The sequence below is a fragment of the Centroberyx gerrardi genome, chromosome 11 (genome assembly GCF_048128805.1).
Source record: "Centroberyx gerrardi isolate f3 chromosome 11, fCenGer3.hap1.cur.20231027, whole genome shotgun sequence".
Lineage (NCBI taxonomy): Eukaryota > Metazoa > Chordata > Actinopteri > Beryciformes > Berycidae > Centroberyx > Centroberyx gerrardi.
In genome coordinates this window covers 30549727-30569661 of record NC_136007.1, presented here as the reverse complement: position 1 = coordinate 30569661, position 19935 = coordinate 30549727, and the positions used below count along the sequence as shown (strand labels likewise).

General features: G+C 42.4%; 1 protein-coding gene across 1 annotated transcript; it reads left to right on the top strand.

Annotated features, from left to right (window-relative positions):
- Positions 1 to 8358: 8358 nt before the first annotated feature.
- htr3a (5-hydroxytryptamine (serotonin) receptor 3A) lies at positions 8359 to 19498 on the top strand. Its single transcript, XM_071926941.1, has 9 exons — positions 8359 to 8428; positions 9142 to 9305; positions 11565 to 11609; positions 11952 to 12061; positions 12966 to 13135; positions 14384 to 14544; positions 17103 to 17313; positions 18059 to 18295; positions 19185 to 19498. The coding sequence occupies exons 1-9, from the start codon at positions 8359 to 8361 to the stop codon at positions 19496 to 19498; spliced, it is 1482 nt and encodes a 493-aa protein (XP_071783042.1).
- The last annotated feature ends 437 nt before the right edge of the window (positions 19499 to 19935 follow it).

The window sequence follows — 19935 nt, the reverse complement described above, 5'->3', positions numbered from 1 at the left end:
GCTAATAGCACATTGTATTTGCCTTGTGTATAAAATGTGCTATATAAATAAAGTTTGCCTTGCCTTGCCTTTGCCTAATAGATAAGGCTAATAGTTAAGCTAAACGTACCTGCAGTCTCACTTTGCCAGAACTTTCTCCCGCCAAAATTGACGTGATACAAACAATGACAAGAGGTAGGTAGCAAGTTTACTAGTTTACTAAGTTTACTCCCTTGCTTCATTGATTCCGCCATTATGTGAAAATGTTCAGGAATGGGAGGGGGTGAGGGCTACTTTTAAACAGCGAGGGAGGAGCCAAGCTAGTTTAAACAAGTACAGATCCTGTACAGGCCCACGGCGCGTGTGTCAAATTCCACTAGCTGCGGCCACCATAGAGATAAAACAGTAGAGGGGACATGTCACAGAGAATTCCTATTCTGGAATGGGACCATATGGCAGCCATCTTACCTGGGTCAACTTCTCAGCTGACTGTCATTGGAATCAATGGTGATAGTGCTTTATGTTGCCATTATAATGCTAAGATTTTTTTATTGAAACATCACTACTACTTTTTATGTAACTCACTGTGTGCAAGACAACTGTGACTGTCTAAAATGGTACCAAACATGAGCCGTTTTTGTAGTTTGTAGATAAAAATAGTCTATGTCAAGTAATTATGTTTTCAATCATAAAGATTATCTTCTGGAAGTATTTTAATGGTGCATTTACTTTACAGAAACTATTAATCCTATTTTCAAGAAGACTTTATAATTCTCAGATTTCTTTGGTACTCTGAGTGGTTGTATTAAGAGTATATATGAAAATCTGCTTATTTTTAATGTAAAACCCCCAAATGTTGTTGTAGCAATAGACGGATGTTGGCAGCAATTAAATATCACCAACACTGAAACACACCTAACAATACACCCAGATAAAATATACAATAAAAGGCAAATGTAATGCCATGTAAAGTGGTTAGTGTTAGCTTTAAGCCAATTTAAGCAGGTAATAATGGCCATAGGCCCTCACTTTTTTTTAATTTTTTTTTTACTTTGTTGGCATGACATCTTAGCCTACAATTAAGATTGGGCCTACAATCCATAAAGAAATAATTTATGTAGATGCCATGTAAACAAGTACTACAGTAAAAACAAACATTTCTACGCTTGAATCAACTTAAAATCCACAGTAGCCTATACAGATATGGAAATGAATGTCCGCTCTGTCTGCGACCACACGCCACTATGTGTCACTTCAGTGTTTGTTTGGCAATAGCAGTGACTTAGCCAACTAACATACAGGCTGAAATGTAATACCGTTAAAAGTATTTCAAATAGAACTCCAGTCTGTTGGCTACTACTAGCCAGAAATGTTGTGTTTTAAGTTGTGTCATTTAAATTTAGCATATAAAACAGCTTCTATCTTCTACTCTATACTGATGTGTGGAAGGTGATGCCAGCCTCTTTGGGGTCTCTGGACCCAGGTAAGATAGTGGACGATTATCTCCCGCTTAATGACTTAATGTCCCCTCTACTGTTTTATCTCTATGGCGAACACACTGATCCGTCGGAAAACTCAAATCAAATTATTGACGGATAGATTTCTGTCCATTGGGCTGTTTTGGAACGTCAACATGGTGGAGAGGCAGAAATACAGCAGCCTAGCTTCGCTCATAACGGTGCTACTTCATAGAAACAAGTTGGATTCACTTGAACACATTGTACTCACATTGGGTTGAAAATAGGAAAGAATGTGTAGTTTGTTCTTTCTCGACATTTTCACAACACAACCTGTCAGCTCCGCGGCTCAGAGTAAACTGTCTGCTAGTGATGTGACGTTCGCGAACGATCCGATGCTTTTCAACGGCTCTTTGGTACGAACGAAGGGAACCGAGTCGTACTTGAGAGCTGTTCTTTTTATTGTTGTGCCCAAATTTCACTGCCTGCCTGCCCTAAATCCACTTAACCTGACGCGCCAGATGGTCTCGCGTGATCGTGATCTCGCGAATCCAGCTGCCTCGCAAGGTGCTGAAATATGACCGCCGCTGCTGAATTATTTTTTTTACGAGAGGAGAGAGGAGAGGAGAAGAGAGGAGGAGAGGAGAGTGCTCCGTCTTATCTCTTTAGAAACTAACGTTATATTATTTTGCGCTACGGACGCTTCATATCCAGGTCAATTCACACACCTGTGAGTATTATTATGTTATTGTTTACAAGTAAGTAAGCCTTGTTTGAGCCGATGTGGCTCATAGGCCAGGAGCTCATCTCCTGTTTTTGTCAAAGCAGCTCAGGTGTACACACCCCAGGACAGTTCACTAGTCCATTGCAGGGTTTATACTAGTAGTATCTGTCATGGTCTGCCCCTCTTAGCCCTTGTGTCTGCCCCTCTTAGCCCTAGCCCTTGTGTCTGCCCCTCTTAGCCCTAGCCCTTATGTCTGCCCCTCTTAGCCCTAGCCCTAGTGTCTGCCCTCTTAGCCCTAGCCCTTGTGTCTGCCATGGTCTGCCCCTGTGTCCTGGTCACCACTCCTTTCACTCCCCAGTCCTGCCATCCTCCTGCCAGCCACTAAATGCCCTTGGACTTTCCTCCCTTCTGTGCTCCTTCCCTCCACACCTGCCCTGCATCACCCTAGTTTTCCCTAGTTACCTGCTTCGTCTTCTGCGTTATTCCCTGTGTTTCTTGTGAATATCTTCTTGCCTTGTTGCCGGCCAGGTTTGGTTTTTGTATTCCTTGGTTTGCCAGCCTGTTACGGATTTTGCCTTTTGGATTTCCTGTTTTTGTACTCTGCCTAAGTTCTTCGATTAAAACCTTTTTGCTTTAGCTAAGTTCTCTCTCTGCCAGTTTCTGCACTTGGGTCCAGTCTCCAAGTAACTCCGTGATAGTACGAACTGACCATAATGGACCCAGCAGCCAGTAATTTTGAGGAAGAACTCTATGAGCTACTTTTTACCCTCCAGGACCTTTTTGGTAGTTGGAGGAGGGCGCCTACTACGGAGCACAAGTATGCAGCCCTGACTATGGCACGCAGGGAAGTGTCCTCGAAGCCCTGGCTGAGGAGCTCACTACCTGAGTGGATAAAGAGCTTCCTCGACACCCCTGCATCTCTGCCTGCTTCCCAGCCAGCTAGCTTCCAGTCAGCTAGCTCCCAGCCTGCATCTCGCCCTGTGTCTCAGCCTGCTCCCCAGCGTACTCAAGCCCCTACCCTCTCGTGTCCCGGCAGAGGAAGAAAGCTCCGGGGGGTTTCAGCCCCTTTCCCTGCCCGCTTGTCTGTCTCGCCTGCGCTCTCAATCTCCAGCGCACTCAAGCCCCAAGCCTCTCGTGTCCCGGCAGTGGAAGAGAGCTCCGGGGGGTTCCAGCCCCTTTCCCTGCCTGCTTACCTTGCCCGTCAAGCAGCCTTGTCTGCTAGCAACCGGCCAGCTAGCCTTCAGCCTGCACCTTGGACTGCTCACAACCAGCCTGCATTCCAGTCAGTTAGGCTCGGGTTCGTGAGCCTGGAGCCTGCCCGTCCTGAGCCGGCTAGCTCGCATCCTGCTTTCCCTGAACCCCATGAGACTGACTTGGATCAGCTGTGGAGCCACCCTGACGTCCAGCGGTCGCCCTATGTAGGGACTCGCCTTGCCATTTTCACGGGGAACCGCGGAGTCTCCAGAAGGAGGCAAGGTCCCCATGGCTCCCGACGCCACTGGCCCTCTCTGCAATCCTGCGCCACAGATCCTCCGCTGCCCAGCGCCACAGAGCCTCCGCTGCCCAGCGCCACAGAGCCTCCGCTGCCCAGCGCCACAGAGTCTCCGTTCCCCAGTGCCACTACTGAAGTCCAGCCTGTTCCTGCTGAGCTGCAGCAGTCTCCTGTTCCTGCTGAGCTGCAGCAATCCCCTGTTCCCAGTCTCTGAGCTGCGGTGGTCTCCTGTTCCTGCGCCACGAAAGCTCCCAGTCCCCGAGCTGTGGTGGTCTCCTGTCCCTGCTGAGCTGCAGCAGTCCCCTGTTCCTATGCCGCAAGAGCCTTCTGTTTCTGAGCTGTTAAAGCCTTCTGTTCCTGGACTGCAACTGTCTTCTGTTCCTGTGTTGCAGCAATCCGCTGAGCCTGAATTACAGCAGTCTTCAGTACCAGTTCTGCTGCAGTCTCCTGTGGCTGGGCTCCAGCAGCCTCCTGTTCCTCTGGCTCCTCCGGCCATGCCTGCCGTCATCCGGCCAGATTCCCAACCGTCGGCCGCATTTGCCGACGCCCTACTATTCCCCGTCGGCCATCTCCGCCGACGGCCACTGCAGGACTCCAGTCCTGCATTCCAGTCTCTGGTCAGCTCCAGTGACTCTAGTGATTCCAGTGCCTCTAGTGATTCCAGTGACTCCGATGACACCGTCAACTCCAGTGACACTGACGACTCCAGTGACACCAACAATTTCTATGTCTCCAGTGACTCCTGTAACACCGGTGCCGGCCCTGCTCTCTAGCCGCCGGTTGCCGGTCCTGCATTCCAGTCTCCGGCCTCTGCTCCTGCATTCCAGTCTCCGGCCTCCGCTCCCGCATTCCAGTCTCCGGCCCTGCATTCCAGTCTCCGGCCTCCGGTCCCGCACTCCAGTCTCCGGCCTCCGGTCCTGTACTCCAGTCTTCGGCCTCCGGCCCTGCATTCCAGTCTCCGGCCTCCGGTCCTGCATTTGAGTCTCCGGACTCCGGTCCTGCACTCCCGCCGCCGGACTCCGGTCCTGAACTCCTGATGCCGGAAGCTGATCTCGCAGCCTACCCCAACCTGCAGCCGAATCTTCTGGTGCTTGCTGCATTTCCTGACCTCCAGCCTCGTCGTCGACCTCCTGAGCGGTTCCACCGACCTCCTGTGTGGTCCCGCCTGCATCGCCGGTCTTCAGGTCATCCTCTTGGGCGACTCCGCCTGTGTGGTCGTCCTCCTGCCCGTCCTCCAGAGCTGCTCCGCCACTCTGGTCGTCCTCCTGCCCGTCCTCCAGAGCTGCTCCGCCACTCTGGTCGTCCTCCTGCCCGTCCTCAGAGCTGCTCCGCCACTCTGGTCGTCCTCCAGCTCGTCCTCCAGAGCTGCTTCTCCTACGTCGCCAGCTTCCAGGTCGATCTCCGGAGCTGCTCCGTCTTCGTCGCCAGCTTCCAGGTTGATCTCCGGAGCTGCTCCGTCTTCGTCGCCAGTATCCAGGCCATCGTCCAGACCTGCACTGCCCTTCTGTCCTGCCTCCAGGCTGTCCGCCTGAGGTTTCCTGCTCCGCCCTTGTCCGGCCCCTAGGCCGTCCGCCTGAGGTTTCCTGCTCCGCCCTTGTCCGGCCCCCAGGCCGTCCGCCTGAGATTTTCTGCTCCGCCCTTGTCCTGCCCCCGGGCCACTTGCCTCCAAATTCAAATTTCCCTGGAGTGGTGTCAGTTCGTCTGTTGTGTTTTCCCTAGTTACCTGCTTCGTCTTCTGCGTTATTCCCTGTGTTTCTTGTGAATATCTTCTTGCCTTGTTGCCGGCCAGGTTTGGTTTTTTTATTCCTTGGTTTGCCAGCCTGTTACGGATTTTGCCTTTTGGATTTCCTGTTTTTGTACTCTGCCTAAGTTCTTCGATTAAAACCTTTTTGCTTTAGCTAAGTTCTCTCTCTGCCAGTTTCTGCACTTGGGTTCAGTCTCCAAGTAACTCCGTGACAGTATCTGTATATTTTTCTCTATTTTATTTTTCTCTATTTTTATAATATTGAAATGTTGTGCAGAAGTTGGCTGTAGTATGGGCCTTTTGCACAAAGTATTATTATTTTGATAAGTTGTTTTACTATTCTTAAAAATTTTCTCATATGAAATGTTTTTCACATAATTGTTTATCTATCTGATTTGCACTAAAATCTGTTTTGCACAAAAGTTCATTATACTTGTTTTTTTTTTATTGTGCCAATAAAAAGTTTTCTAATATTAAGTGTTGCATGAATTGCATTCAAGGCAAGGCAACTTTATTTACATAACACATTTCATACAGAGGGTAAATTCAAAGTAGTAAATTCACTGACAAAGCAGAGGGATATGGCATCACCTTGTGTAATGTTTACAATGCAGATCATTGACATTAGGTCTGGCAATACGAGTAATTTAGTGCTGCTAAACCTAGTTCAAACATACGAAATGAAATTATATTGGTGGGATGTCTAAATTTGAATCTGATCCAAATTTTACCCTATCATTATCCTAGTGATTATTTCGCAGATAAACCTAGTAACCCCCCACCCCCTAAAAAAACAAAAAAGAACGATAAGCCGTTCTTTTGAACGGCTCTCGGAAAGGAACGGAGCCATAAGATCCGGCTCCCATCAAAGAGCCGTAATTCCCATCACTACTGTCTGCTTGTCATTTGATTGTGCGTTTGTTTAATGTCGCCCGGCATCCCGGTTGAGTGGAGTTTTCCGTTTTTAAGCACTGTGATTGGCCCAAAGGTCCAAACACCGCCCAGCCGGAAAACTTTGGTCATAAAATGAACCGAGCCAGTAGTTTAAGCGCCTAAAACAGGTACAACCACCGGTACTGCTCTGTATTTATTTTTTCAGAACCGGAACGTGCGTTATGTCATCAAATTCACTCCTGGAACGGCGTATCGGTGTGTTCCGGCCCATTCCAGACTCGGGCCATCTCGAGACGCCCTCTAGAGGCCATCTCACAAAGCGACATCTCACTAAGCGTTACCTGACTGACTGACTGACTGACTGACTGACTGACTGACTGCCTGACCTGAATTTGCTGTGTGATGCCCTCGGCTGCGCTGTGGGAAAAAGCTACGGGAGAGAACCGGAAAGAGCTTCGTTCCGGACCAGAATTTGACAACATGCTTTAGAAAAAAAAAAAAAAGGTGAAAACAGCAACACAGCTGGCTGCTGTGTGGATATTGGTTTATATCATTATGTCTCAATGAAATCTCCACATAGCACACACTAGTTTCAGGATTGGTTATAAGGTCTGATATTGCTTATTGCAGGTTTAAAAGTGGAAAAGGGAAGGCTTTTGTTGAACACACATGCTTTTATTTTATTTGGCCACTGAACTGCTCTACTGGAGTAGTCCGGGTTTAAATTCCTTGTTTAACAGAACCCTTGATGTTAGTTTTCAAGGACTTGACAGCATTGCTTGCTCACTTTCCCCACCCAGATTTACTCACCTGCCTCTGGTTAAATTGATTAGTGACCCTGAACGAGACTTCGAGAGTCACAGCACAGTTGATGGGGTCAACATACAGTAGCTGTATTGGAGTCAACAGTATCTCACTGAGTACAAGTTTGATTGGGGTGATTAATGTGGCATGGAACAATATTGTGTATAAACACCAAATGCTCTCCAAAGAGTGGGTGGAGGGCTGCTGCTTTGGCACTCATCTACCCTGCAGTTGCCTTCAGAAACCTTTTCATTGCCTTGAGCGCGACAATAGCAGCCAACAACAAGGGTTTCAAGCATTGAGCTCCAATGTTATTCTAGGCAGGAGTACCAGCAGCAGCTAACCTTTTGTCTCCAGATCCACTGAAAATCATATACAAGACCAGAAGCATAACGTGAATCCATAGTAGAAGGAACTCAGTAGAGGTTTACCTCATTTGAATTAGCTGCTGCTGTCGGCCAATCAGGAAAAAAGTAAAGATGTAGGTGCAAGAATCAAAATATTGTAAACTAGAAAAATGGGAAAATAATTCTGCACACTGCAAATAAAAGGCTGGGACAAAAACGTGTTTTTAGTTCGGAAAAACTAATGTATTGCACAAGTGCCCAACTTGCTGAGGCGACGTAGATTTGAAAACAAAATCATGAAAACTGAATAATATGGGACCTTTAAAGCTGCGCTATGTATTTTTGATTAAATTTAATCGTGTGGTACTCGCCATACCTTGGCCTAGGTGAGTCCAAAGTCTGATCATGTAGTTTTTATCATTATAATGGAGAGTAAAAATCATGCAGAACATTCTGTGGATGTAAATGGATTTCAAAGTTGTGGTGGCAAATGATATTAAATGCAGACTTTGCCATAGCTTAGGGTTGAGTGAATTGACACTCCTGCCTAACAGCCTCTTAGCTCTTCTAAATCACTGTAAAGCACTGGCCTCTCCTTGGCTTATTGCTTAATGAATTGATTGCCCAAACTCATGATATACGATGCGGTCAAACAGTCCTTCCTCCCTATCTCTAAAGCCTTTCAGCTCCATTTATTTCACTGAGCTGATGGTTTCCCGTACGAGGATGAGGGACCGTCACCAGCAAATGGACACACCCTTATGCTCTGAGGAACATTAACAAGGTTTTGATACTGGATACAAGTGAACTGATGTATATAGTGGATGGCTATGGAGGGGATGGGTTTCAGGCTTCCGGATTTCAGCTGAACAACAGACTTGCTCCGAAGCAGAAGATACTTAAAGTGAGCTTGCAGGATGAGGCTTTCATCAGCTTGGACGGCGCTTGTTCTCCTTCTGATTCAAGGTGCCATAAGAGCCTGCACAGGTATAGCCGCTTCTGTTTATACCTTATGTGTACTGTAATGTGCAATATTTTGATGTCATCATAGGGTTTATTCAATTCACTAAACCCTAAGCTAGGGCTAAGTCCCTTTGATATCATTTGCCACCAAAACTGTGAATCTTATATCCGTTTAATTTTTGAGGAATTTAATTTGTAAGATGTCTTTATTTGGTCAGTGTGATCAATTATTAGTTGCATGTTCATGTAGGTTATTTATTTATTTATTTTTGTTTTGTTTTGTTTTAATTTCTATAGATATAGCTACCTTCCAAATTGATTTTTGACATTTTTTGCTTGATACTCTCCCTTATAATGCTAAAAACTCAAAAAGCAAATTTTGTTAATAAGTGTGTTAAGTGTTAATAAGTGTTGACAGTGACAATTATGTGGAGTTGCTGAGTGTTCGCTGGACAGCTGTTATTCCACTCATAGAGCTGATATGGCTCTGGGGGCAGCTGGTCAAACAGCTGGCATACTGTTGATTTTTACCTTCTTAGAGTTAAATTAACACTGACCATTTTGATGTGTATCAAAAATGGACTGATTAAGTTATAGAGAATGAAATATCTTGCTGTACCCCAAAAGACGACCATTTGTAATATTACAAGAGCAAAAATATATTTCTTACTGCTGCATTTCAGTGCATTGTGAAAGATGGGGGCAATTCAAATGAATCCATGTTTCAAAACTTGTAGTGAGAAAACTGGGCAGCAGCACAGGAAGATTTGCCAACGCCACCTTGGTGCGCCTCGCTGAGTTTTTAAGCGCTGGTTATAAGAAGGGAGTGAGACCAGTGAAGGACTGGAGACAATCCACTACAGTGGCTATTGACCTCATGGTTTACTCTATCCTCAATGTGGTGAGTTCTGCTGCGGAAATGGAGATATGGCACACATACATGATGTCATGCTAACTTTGATGCCAATGCATTGCTGTGTATTATTATTTTAATCGTATATGCTGATCTATGTGGCATGACTCATTAACTTATGAAATATGTCACCTGCATTATCACCTGCACACACTATACACACACACACACGCACGCGCGCGCGCACACACGCACACACGCACACACGCACACACACCTGTTGAGGCTTTTACATGTGTAGCATTATATCCAAGGATGTAGTTGAGGGTAAACCCACCAAATAATCATAGCAAATGTAAAACTGATGTAATTTATATGAACATAACATCTTTTAGGGAACAAAGCAATCTCACATTTTGGATTTGGCCCTAGCTTTAAAACATGGATTAGGATACTCTATAAAACCCCAAAGGCTGCTGTAATAACAAATGGTATAATCTCATCATTTTCTGATCATCAAGAGGAACTCCCCAAGGAAGTTCTCCTTCCCCATTACTCTTCACCATTGTTCTAGAACCCTTAGCAATTGCATGTGCAAATTCAAAAATTAAAAGAGTACAAGGAGGGGGGAGGGAACACAAACTTATAATATTTGCCGATGACATTTTATTACTGTCTAGTGACCCGTTGATGGATACCATTCAGTCATATTCAATGTTATCTGGTTACAAAATCAATTTGAGTAAATCCGAGGCCATGCCAATATCCAAATTTTGCCATTCAAATACAGTAACTAAGTTCAACTTCAGATGGTCCCAAATGAGATGAAGTATCTCGGAATTAAATTAACTTTGAACCTCTAATAAACAAAATAAAAAACAATTTGAATAAATGGAAAAAATGAAGGCTCTCCTTATGGGGAAAAACTAATGTAATTAAGATGGTGGTAGCGCCCCAATTTAATTACTTGTCAATGATGCTACAGATGACTATACCAGATCTTGTTTTCAAGCAGTATGATAAGATTATCAAAGATAATTTATGTCATATTCTGATGAAGAAAGTATAATGAAGAAATATAAGTTTGAAGGCAAAGAAAACTTTTGGAAATACCTACAAATAAGGAGTTGTATTTGCAGTAAGTTTAATTTTAGATAATTTTTTTGTTGGAGTACTTAAAATTACCCCAAGAATCCCAAAAAGCAGCGGCTTTCTACAGAAAACATAATCAGTTACTTGGCGATACATGTAATAGCCTCAGAATAATATGGCAGAAGGACCTTGGGTGTAATATTGAGAATAACTGGTTAAGAATTCTGTCACATAACTGGCAAAAATATTAAAGAAATCAGAGGAAAATTCATCCGTTACAAGATAGTACATAGATATTATTGGACACCATCTAGGCTGTACAGAACGTGACTAGTTACTACTGATTTATGTTGGAAATGTCAAAAGGAGACAGGTACATTTTTACATATGATTATGGAATGTTCTGATAGGATTATATCTTTTAGGGGACAGGACAGTTACCAAACATTACCAGAACATTACCAAAATGAGTTTACTCTTATAATTGATAATATTACAGTGTCTACGATGATATTACGCAATTGGAAATGTTCCAGATCCCCTGATATGAAGAGTGGATGGATGCAATGATTGAAATAGCAGCATATGAAAATATGTTAGGCAGGATCAATGGCAATAGAAAAATTAAGGAAACCTGGGACCATTTTTGGCATCATGTCAAATTACAATAAGTCTCAAACATGGTGGGGCTGCTGCTGGGTAGCAGTCCTGTATCCCGAGAGTCATTTATTTAGGAGGAGTAGTTAACAGTAATCTCATATTCACATTGATGTATTTCTGAGGGATTGTGTTGGATGTGGGGTGGGTAACATGGTCTATGATACACAGAGAGAAACATTGTACATTTGGCACAGATGGAAATGTGACAATATGGGGATGCAGGGCTTGTGCTCAGCAGTGGCAATAGACAGATTGGTTTGGCTTTTGCATGAGCATAAAGTTCATATTTATTTAGAATTATTATTATTATTTATTTATTTATTTTGTTCATTTTTTATAGTGCAAGACTGTCCTAACAGTAGCTTGTACAATTGCGATGTACCTTGTAATATTGTAATATTGTATACAGCATTAACAATAAAAAAATAAATTTGAAAAAAAAGGGAGCAAAGCAATGCTTTTTTTTCTGAAAAATATAATGGGAGGTCATAGTTTGTCCTCCTTTTTATTTACCACCACATCACTGGTTATATCTCCTTGTATTCTATACTATAGGATGAGAAGAACCAGGTTTTGACAACTTATGTGTGGTACAGACAGGTAAGATCAAGACAAATTACATATTATAAAAAAATCTGTCATTTTTTCCCCATGCATTTTTACAAATAGGCTTTATGTAAAGTTGATTTTTTCCAGTAGTATTTCTGTTGGATTTGTGTATTTTATCCCTCTTTAAAACAGCTTTTAATCTGTCTGATTTTTTTTTTTACCGTTTATCTTACTTACTTAATTAACTTCCTATTGTTTTGTCTGTAAAGCACTTATGTGTAACCTATTTTGAAAGGTGCTACAGTATGCAAATAAGGTTTATTCTAATAATAATAATAATAATAATAACATCTTATAGTACTCATTTACTTTCTTCCTGACTTAACATGTTAGGCGTGGACAGATGAATTCCTGGTCTGGAACCCAGAAGACTTTGACGAAGTCAAACAAGTTTCTATACCCACGGCCAATGTTTGGGTGCCTGACATCCTCATCAATGAGTTGTAAGTACTGCAATCATTAGAACAGGGGAGAATGTTGGTGATGATGTTGCATTAATGCCAGCTATATGGTACTTCATATGTTGTTTAAAAAGTTTTTACAGTACTTCTTAACGACCTGAGGAAATGCAATTAGCCAACCATGTTTTGTTTTTAGGCAGCTGAAAACCCATTTTTATGAACTGGCATTTAACTGTTAACTGGTCAGCCTTATTACACTTCATGAGTAGACTGCTGGTTGCTGGGAGTCCAATATGGTTTCTGAATTTTGCCTTAATGAGCCACCAGTATCAGTTGTCCTTTTGGCTTCAACTTAGTGGTCACTGAACTGTTGAGAGCTTATAGTGTCATTATTTTTTATCTGTATCTGTATTGTTATGATAATAGTCTTGTGATATTTCTGTTTCGATGAGCAGGCCTTAATGGAGCCAGGAGACTGTCCATTTCCATGACTGTCCTTTTATTTTACAGTGTTGAAATAAAGTTCTCTAGTCTATACTACTACTATTAGTACTAGTACTAATTAGTAGTAGTAGTAGTAGTAGTAGTAGTAGATTAGTACTAGTACTAATAGTACTGTTATTACTATTACTAGTACCAAAACTACTACTACTAGTTATTACTACCACTACCACTACTACTACTACTATTGCTACTACTAGTACTGCTACTATTACCACTACTACTATTTTATTATATATATATTTTTTTTATGACCTTTATTTTTATATTCCCTTTTCATTCATTACTCAAAAGTGCAATCTACAGTGTTAAGATTTGGGTGATATATGTATGTATGTATGTATGTATGTATGTACAGTATGTATGTATGTACTGTAGAACTTGTATGAATGTATGAATGAATGAATGAATGAATAATATGGCCATTTTCTCTGTAACCCTGCAGTGTAGATGTAGGGAAGTCTCCAGACATCCCTTATGTCTATGTGACACATAATGGACTAGTGCGCAACTACAAGCCCATCCAAGTTGTCACCGCCTGCACTCTCAACATCTACAACTTCCCCTTTGACGTCCAGAACTGCAGCCTCACCTTCCAGAGCTGGCTCCATACCAGTAAGCACCAGTCTTCCCTTGACTCACGCAATTATTGAGAAGTATAATCCAGCACACGGAAATGAATCATATGTTTGATGTTAGAGAGATACTTATTTTTTCCAAATGAAAGTAAGAAAATGTTTTAACTTAATGAGCATGATGACAACTTTTTTAACCCTATATGGTTGGGTGTAGTGATAAGGTTTCCAGAAACAAGGTCTCCAGTGAGATTAAGGTTAGGATTAATGTGAGAGGTAGGTCTGTCATCCACATTTTAGGTGACAATTATGTCTTGTGTGTTGCTTTACTAGAAAGTTCTAATTAAGAAATTGGTGCTTATGGGTCTCCAGAGCGACCAATTTTTATTGTAGACTCCTATAGAGATATGGATACTGAAAATGTCTTACTAAAATGAAAAATTAATTACTTGAGGATTGATTATATTCAAAAATCACACCTATGTTCCTGATAAAAACACTGATCATCTGTTTTTTGGAACCAAATACCTTGTTTTCAGCTCTGATGAGAGCTCCTCTCATTGTATTCCAAGTCATGTTTAAGACACATTACACAGTGGATATTTTACTGGTTTTTAGTGGTATTGTGGAATGTAAGCCATTAAAAACCTTGGCGGAACGCTTGACCACATACCATGTGGCAAGAAACAGGTGATGTGATGTTATGCTACTGCCCTGTTTGGGCTAAACCTCATCTAACCAGCTATCTTTGTTGAGTGGATTTTCCATCACATAGTTTATTTTAGTTTTATTTTATTTATGTATTTACAATCAAAAATTACTTCAAATTAGGTCAGGCAAATGATGAAATGTAATGGTAATTTCGACGTATTTCAGTCAAAATGATGATTCAATAATGATGGTCGCTGCCAAAATATTCACTGCCAGAACATTTGACAATTAATACGACCACCGGCAAAATATTCACTGCCAAAATGATTAACAATCAATACTGTCACTGGCAATTGTGGTTATACTCATGTTGTAGGTAGCTCAGTATTGTATGCATGTATTGTAGTTGGTTATTTTTAGCACTACACAGTTTTCCCACCAGCATCAAACACTCACTTCAACCCTTCCCACTCCATCAAGACTTGAGTTGAACATCCTTGAAATTCAGTGGCTGCTAAGAGCCTTTGCCAGCCCCCCCCCCGCTGTGACTGTGGTTAGAGAGCACAGTGGCAGGTAGATAGTAACTTGTTGACATGACCCCTCTCAGACTGCTCCCTGCATTATGTTCGATCTGCAGTTAATGACATCAACATCACCCTGATGCGAAGCCCTGAGGAGCTCAGGGAGGACAAGAGCCTCTTCATGAACCAAGGGGAATGGGAGCTGCTCCATGTACTGTCCAAATACAAGTCCTTCAGCCTGGACAATGATGATTATTACGCTGAGATGAAGTTCCATGTGAGTATTTGCAAATTGCATCAAAGGTACCACATGTAGCATTTTTAAACATCAATATATCATTGTCAAAATAATTGTGATACCTTAGTATAAATACATTAAACAATGAGACCATGGTCAAGATGATTGGTAACCTCTATCTCACACCAGTGGTATTGTCAGTGCTAGTGCTTCTCAAATTTAAGACTACATTTCCCATAAACCCTGTTGCTTCCTGTCACAAAGAGGATGTTGGTCTTCACCTTTCCATGGGCCTTGCACTGCCAATCTTCTCTGCAATGATCATGTGTGTTTACTGTAATGATACTAATGTCTCAAAATTAATGTGGTAATGATTTATTGGTGTTAAAATGCTACATGTAGCACCTTGAAACCATAAAAAAGTAAGCAAAGACTTACAGTGCACCAATGAAACGTAATGAAACTTGTTCTTTTTTTGACAGGACTTTGTGAAATGAAATCTGGTTCAAAATATTCAGAATTTTTTTTCATCATTTTACGCAACTAGCATTGACAGTATTTTGTAGGAGATTGTTAAATTTAGAGGAAATATGATAAAAAATTATAACATACTGTTTTAAGCTAGCAGGGAGTTCTTTCCCTGTTTTCATAGGAAGCAAAGGTGGTGGGTGATGGGAGACTGTGTACAGCTAAAAATCACTGTGCAGCGGATGAATACATGGTTGCTCACCTGAAGTAGTTCCAAAAGTAAACGTGGCTGCATTAGTTATATTGAGCTATTGATATTTAATTTTTAAAATGTATTAATCCACAGGCCATACAAAACACTAACATGCTTTATTATGTTGTAATTAAGTCTGTATTAAGTCTGTCTTCTCAGTTTGGAGAATGCTAGTGGCCTACTATCACTCATAGTGTATGCTAAACTGTTATCATGTAGCCATAGGCGCAATGTGCTGTGTTGTCTGAATTTCAGTTTAATGGCCTGATCAAGTCCAGAGAGATTACCTGATGACAGACACTGAACATCACTTTAACATATGTACCAAAATTTGATTTGATGTACATTCATTCACCATTCAGTAACCAGCAATAGGTTCCTAGCAATTGTACGGTAAAAGAAATTATACGCAGCATGAAATAGAGGAACATGCCTCTCACCTTGACCTGCAGGCCCCAAAAGTCCTCATTAGAAACCCTGTCAAGTATCAAAGGTGCTGCAAAACAAAGGAGGAAGAGGCGAGGTGAGAGGGGTCAAACAAACCTAATTTCTTCTACATATAGAGAGCCTAAGTCCCTCCCCTTCCGGTGGACCACCATGGGACCTTATTTCGGAAAAAATATGTACGGTAGTCAACGGCGAGAGACAAATAATTGTTTGATCCCGTTTGAATTGTGCCATGAATTACACATATGATGTTTTGTCAATTTAAATGATAATTTTGCAAGTCAAGAAAGTCGCAGTTTGTGGTAAAACTGTTGAACTATAAGACTGTAAAAATACGTAATTAGAAAGACTACACACCCAAAAGTTGCGCAAGTGACGTAACTTCCTCTCTCCACAAGCTACCCAGAGCCGCTGAAGCTAAGTCCCTCTCAGATAGCAGGAGTATTATACACAACCTGGAAGGTAGACAGTAAGAATGGATTTAAACTGGTTTAGGATAGTTTTAGTACAGTGGGGGCTAACGTTAACGCGATGCCTGTGTGTTTCCTATGTTTCGTTCCATGTTGGTGTTGGTGACGTATATTGTGCGAGACGAGAGATGTAGTTCACTGAGCGGTTTCACACAAAACTAAACGTTACTGTACTGTTTTACAACAAACTGCGACTTTCTTGACTTGCAAAATTATCTTTTAAATTGACAAAACATCATATGTGTAAGTCATGGCACAATTCAAACGGGATCAAACAATTATTTGTCTCTCGCCGTTGACTACCGTACATATTTTTTCCGAAATAAGGTCCCATGGGGGACAGCGGAAGGGGAGGGACTTAGGCTCTCTATTAATATTGTGGATCATTAGCATTGTGTCCATTTTACCAAAACTTCACTACAAAAGTGTATTATTCTTATCTGCATCTTATTGACTTATTCACACAACTTCATGTTCTATACATCAACTATTCCCTTCTGTTTCTTTAGATTACTTGGAATTCAGGAGTGCAGACTGAACAAACAGGAACAGCCTGACTCACTGATTAGGGTTTGACTGGTAGAAAATATACAGTAACTCATTTGCATATAAAATGCACAGGTGTTCTACTCTGAAATGTGAATTGGTGTTGTAGCGTGAATGGGTCGGTCCTAACCTGTTTAGGAAAAAGTATAGCATTTGTGGGTGTTTATGATCAGCACAATACATATCAAATTAAATATCAAAAATAAATATCAAAATATTTAAAGTGGTAATCCAGTGGTAATATATAAAAAAGGGATTAGGCTATTTCCTTAAATATTTGGGGAAAATTATAGATACAAAAAGCTTTACTTACAAGATAAGTTAAATTACACGCTGCTCAAATTTTTTTTTCTTCCAAAAGCATGCAGCTGCTATCAAAAATGCCCAGTTGTTAATAAAACTACATTTCCCAGGTGGTGATCCGGCGGCGGCCACTGTTCTACACTGTCAACCTCCTGATGCCCAGTATATTCCTGATGGTGATGGACGTTGTGGGTTTCTATCTACCGCCAGACAGCGGAGAGAGGGTTTCCTTCAAGATCACTCTGCTGCTGGGCTACTCGGTCTTCCTCATCATCGTATCTGACACTCTTCCTGCCACCGCCATAGGAACCCCGCTGATAGGTGGCTAGAAAGATGGCCTCTATTATGATTATCATTTTCAGTTGTTAGCTCATGGTTTGAAAATACATTGCCTGAAACCATCTGAAATACCTAGGTATTTGGTATACATAGTGATGTAGTGGTAAATAAAAATGAGGTAAACTGTGATCTCCAGTCATCATAAGACAAACATCTACCAATATAAAAAAAAATCAATTCGATTTTCAAAATTAACTATTTTTGGGTGAACTATTCCTTCAAAAATACGTGCTTTTCTCAGATGTTGATAATGAATTAATGAGTTTGATCTTACAGTATGAACTTCATTCCTGTTTGCATTTTGCACTTTGCAATTTGTACTATGTAAATAGTTCTCATCACTTCTATGTCTATCCCAGCATGCATTGGGTGGAAGGCAGAGAGACATCCTAGGCAGATCTCCAGTCCAGTCCATCACAGGCTAACACACATAGACAGGCACCCGCATTTATACCTACGGCCAATTTAGAGTCTCCAAAACACCTGACTATGGGAGAAAACTCAGAGGAACACAGGGAGAACATGTAAACTCCACATAGAAAGGACCAGGAATCAAACACCATCTAACAGCTGAGCGCCATCATACCTATTAAATTTCATATCAAAGAGTGTACGTGTTGGATTTGGCCATGGGTGTCTAAGATTAGCCACTAGTATGTTGTACTCTATTACTACATGCTGCTGCAACGACTCAATTTCCAATTTTCGTATCTCATCTCTACTGTAGGTGTGTACTTCGTGGTTTGCATGGCGCTGCTGGTGATCAGCCTAACAGAAACAGTGCTGATTGTGCGTCTGGTCCATAAGCAGGACATGCAGCCTCCTGTGCCCCAGTGGGTGAAGCACCTGGTGTTGGAAAGAGCTCCCGTCCTCTTCTGCATCCACAAACAACACCGCCTCTGCTCCAGACTGTCCTCGCAGGCCTCTGACCTGGAGCACTACAAAGACAGCAACTATGGGACCGGTAAGGTGCAGTGGGCGGCATGTAAAGCGGGGGCGGCGGTAGCCTAAAGCAGGGTTAATCTGTGAAATCAGCTGCTGTAGTGATTGGTTGGAATGGAAAACCGGGGCAGCTCCTAGGGTGAATGTGTGGAACTGTATGAATGTGAAGCAGGGAGTTGCTGGAAAAGAGCATGGAGTTCAGTTGACTTCCGCTGGATAAATAAAGGTTGAAAAAAGTGTAGAGAAAGAGGAGGGATGCAGAGTAGGATTGTAGGAGAGGCATCTACTTTAGTGGAGTTAGAATGGAGGTGGAGGACAGCTCCTCTTCAAAGGTGAATGACACTTGAAAAATGATACATAGCGGGCAAGGAATGGTCAGGGTGACTTTAAAGGTAGCAACTAAAAATAAAACACAAATAAATGCTCTAATGCCAAAATTAATTTTTCTTTGATTTTAGCCTTCCACACATTCCACACCTAGGAGATGACTGGTATAACTGGCGACCTTCCAGTCCATAAGCCTGCTTCTCTAACCTCTAGACCAGTGGTTCTCAATGTGGGGTCCGGGGACCACCAGGGGTCCTTGAGGGTGTTCCAGGGGGTCCACAGCAAATTGATGAATTGTTCAACTTTACACAATTAGAGAATGTAGAAGAAATGTAGACTATTTTGATCATAGTTTCACTGTTATCTCTCTACCTACAATAGAGATAGTCATAAAATTCTAGACAAAATCATATCTAACAAATATATTGGGTCAAATGGGGGTCCGTGGCCCTAATGTGGACCACATTAAGGGTCCTTGATATGAAAAAGGTTGAGAATCACTGCTCTAGACCACCACTGCAAGTTCTTCTCTGATAAAATACAACAAAAAGCAGAGTTAAGCCTATCCTTCTACCACCCTACAGCCCAGTGCACCCTCCACCACACCTGCGAGATAGGTCGAGGGGCCAGCCACCACAGCGACAGGGACGGAGGGCTGCTGGGATTGGGCCTGCCCCCCTCCAGGGACCCCACCCCACCTGTCATGGACAACATCCTGCAGGAGGTGACCTCGATACGCCACTACCTGGAGAAGAGGGACAGGTGCCGGGACGTCGCCAAGGAGTGGCTGCAGGTCGGCTACGTGCTGGACGTGCTGCTGTTCAGAGTCTACTTAGTGGCCATCGTGGCCTACAGCATCACACTGGGCACGCTGTGGTCCGTGTGGCAGATCGCCTGAGGGTTCCCACTGTGGTTCTGTGCAGCTCAATAGGTAGAGCATGGCATTAACATTGGCAGGGTTCTATTCCCTGTGTAGCTCAATGGGAAGAGCAAGGCACTAACACTGCCAGGGTGAGGGGTTCCATTACCACCGGGGCCCCATATTAAAAATGTAAGCACGTACCAGGTTTGCCGATATATTGGGCGTTTATGAAAAATCTGTTATCAGCCATGATATGCGGTCCACCTCTGATATGATGGAGGTTTCTCCCTGACTGCAGCTACTGTACAGAAAAACTGTGTGGAAAACCTACAATGACGTGATTTTCTTTGCACATTTTATTTATTGATTTAAAGGGGCAATTAGAAAGATTTTTACTGCCCCATACTATAAGATATACCATACGATATTGAATACGGGCACAATATATCATCCACTTCAATACAAAAATATAT

What these genes read in the sequence shown, in the direction of transcription:
- htr3a (XM_071926941.1), top strand. Translation starts at nt 8,359, where the DNA reads ATGAGGCTTTCATCAGCTTGGACGGCGCTTGTTCTCCTTCTGATTCAA. An exon ending in TTTACTCTATCCTCAATGTG is followed by an intron (nt 9,306 to 11,564) that starts GTGAGTTCTGCT and finishes TCTATACTATAG; the next exon opens with GATGAGAAGAACCAGGTTTT. An exon ending in CCAGAGCTGGCTCCATACCA is followed by an intron (nt 13,136 to 14,383) that starts GTAAGCACCAGT and finishes TTCGATCTGCAG; the next exon opens with TTAATGACATCAACATCACC.